This window comes from Notothenia coriiceps, unplaced genomic scaffold (assembly GCF_000735185.1).
Source record: "Notothenia coriiceps isolate Sejong01 unplaced genomic scaffold, NC01 NC01_scaffold00009014, whole genome shotgun sequence".
NCBI classification, from domain to species: Eukaryota; Metazoa; Chordata; class Actinopteri; order Perciformes; family Nototheniidae; genus Notothenia; species Notothenia coriiceps.
The window spans coordinates 10841-12245 of NW_011341715.1; the positions used below are offsets into that span (position 1 = coordinate 10841).

The following is a 1405-nucleotide window of genomic DNA, read 5'->3' on the forward strand; positions in this document are numbered from 1 at the left end:
AAGGAAGTGGCAGATTTCTTCTGGCTGTGTATTTTCAAATTCTAGCGCACTCGAGCTGGTTTCTCCAAAATTACCTACCCCACCTTTAAAATGCAAATAAAAAAAAAATAAATAAAAAAAAGGAAATACTCAAGTTAAGTGCAAATATGTAAAAAAAAAAATACCATACTTTAGTAAATGTGCTTTCCCTCCCTGTGTGTAGGTGTGCCTGGCCTTTAACCCCCAGAGCACGCTGGTGGCCACGGGCAGCATGGACGCCTCTGCCAAGCTGTGGGACGTGGAGACGGGGGACGAGGTGGCCACGCTGACCGTGCGTAATATTCTCTTTGATCCTGGTATCCATCCATCCATTAATAACACACTGCTTAACTTTTCATCCACTTCTAAAAGTAATTATCCCTAAATTGAGTCTTGTCACCCCTGCTGATGGTAAGCCCCTACATATACGGCCATTATACGGTAACTGCAAGTCTTTAATAAGGTCACTGAACAGCCATTCTGGGGGGAGCAGTGAGCGCTCTTTGAAGTGCAGGCCAAACCTGATTGGCTGCCTCTGTCTCAGCTCTGTTCACAGCACAACGAATCAATCACGCTGACAACAGGCTGTATGTTGATTTTAATAAGTAATATAGTGTTTGATGTGCGTTTTCATCGGCAGAGGAAGAGAGGGGGTTTATAAGAGAAGAGGAATGAAACAGTGATGGATAATGCTCTCTGTTTATTTCTCCCAGGGTCACACTGCAGAGGTCCTCTCTCTGTGCTTCAACACAGTGGGAAATCAGCTGGTCACCGGATCCTTTGACCACACCGTTTCAATATGGGATGTTGCCTCAGGAAGGTCAGACATCATCATGGTTATAGAGTGTTGCAGTGGTGACGTGTTTTAATAGGCAGACCCACATGTTAGCATCCTAAAGGGCTCCTTAGATAAAACTGATTTGGGATTATTGCAGCAGAAAAGCTCTGTGAAACACATGTTGGCAAACGCATGTTTATAACACTTCCACGTTCTGTTTGCAGGTTAATCTCCACATGTGAACACCGCTTTTAGGGTTTTTGAAGCGTAAATTCAATAGCCAGAAGTACAAAGCTAACTTTACGCTTTAAACAAACTTCACGACAGTCACTCGACTTCACCGCTAAGCTTAAAGTGGACCTATCATGCTATATTTGAATAATATAGTGTAGGACCATACCTATATAAGGCTTATTTATACGTTTTATTTTTCAAAATACCAAACAGATCATGCATTTTATCCATTCCTCATTTCGCTCAATTTAACACTGTCTTTGCATGGGCTGATTCTGTGAGAACAGCACCATCTGGTGGCCTGAAATATGTACTACAGCGTCTCCAGCGCTTTCCAACGGCAATGTCCGTGGCTGTCTCCTCCTGATTGGTGGA

At 43.2% G+C, this 1405-nt stretch overlaps 1 protein-coding gene across 1 annotated transcript in view; it reads left to right on the forward strand.

Moving 5' to 3' along the window:
* daw1 (dynein assembly factor with WDR repeat domains 1) overlaps positions 1–1405 on the forward strand; it is a 9507-nt gene that overhangs the window by 4438 nt on the left and 3664 nt on the right. Inside the window, exons 7-8 of the mRNA XM_010770685.1 lie at positions 203–310; positions 732–838. Of these exons, the coding sequence (XP_010768987.1) occupies positions 203–310; positions 732–838 (215 nt within the window). The remainder of the gene's footprint in view (positions 1–202; positions 311–731; positions 839–1405) is intronic.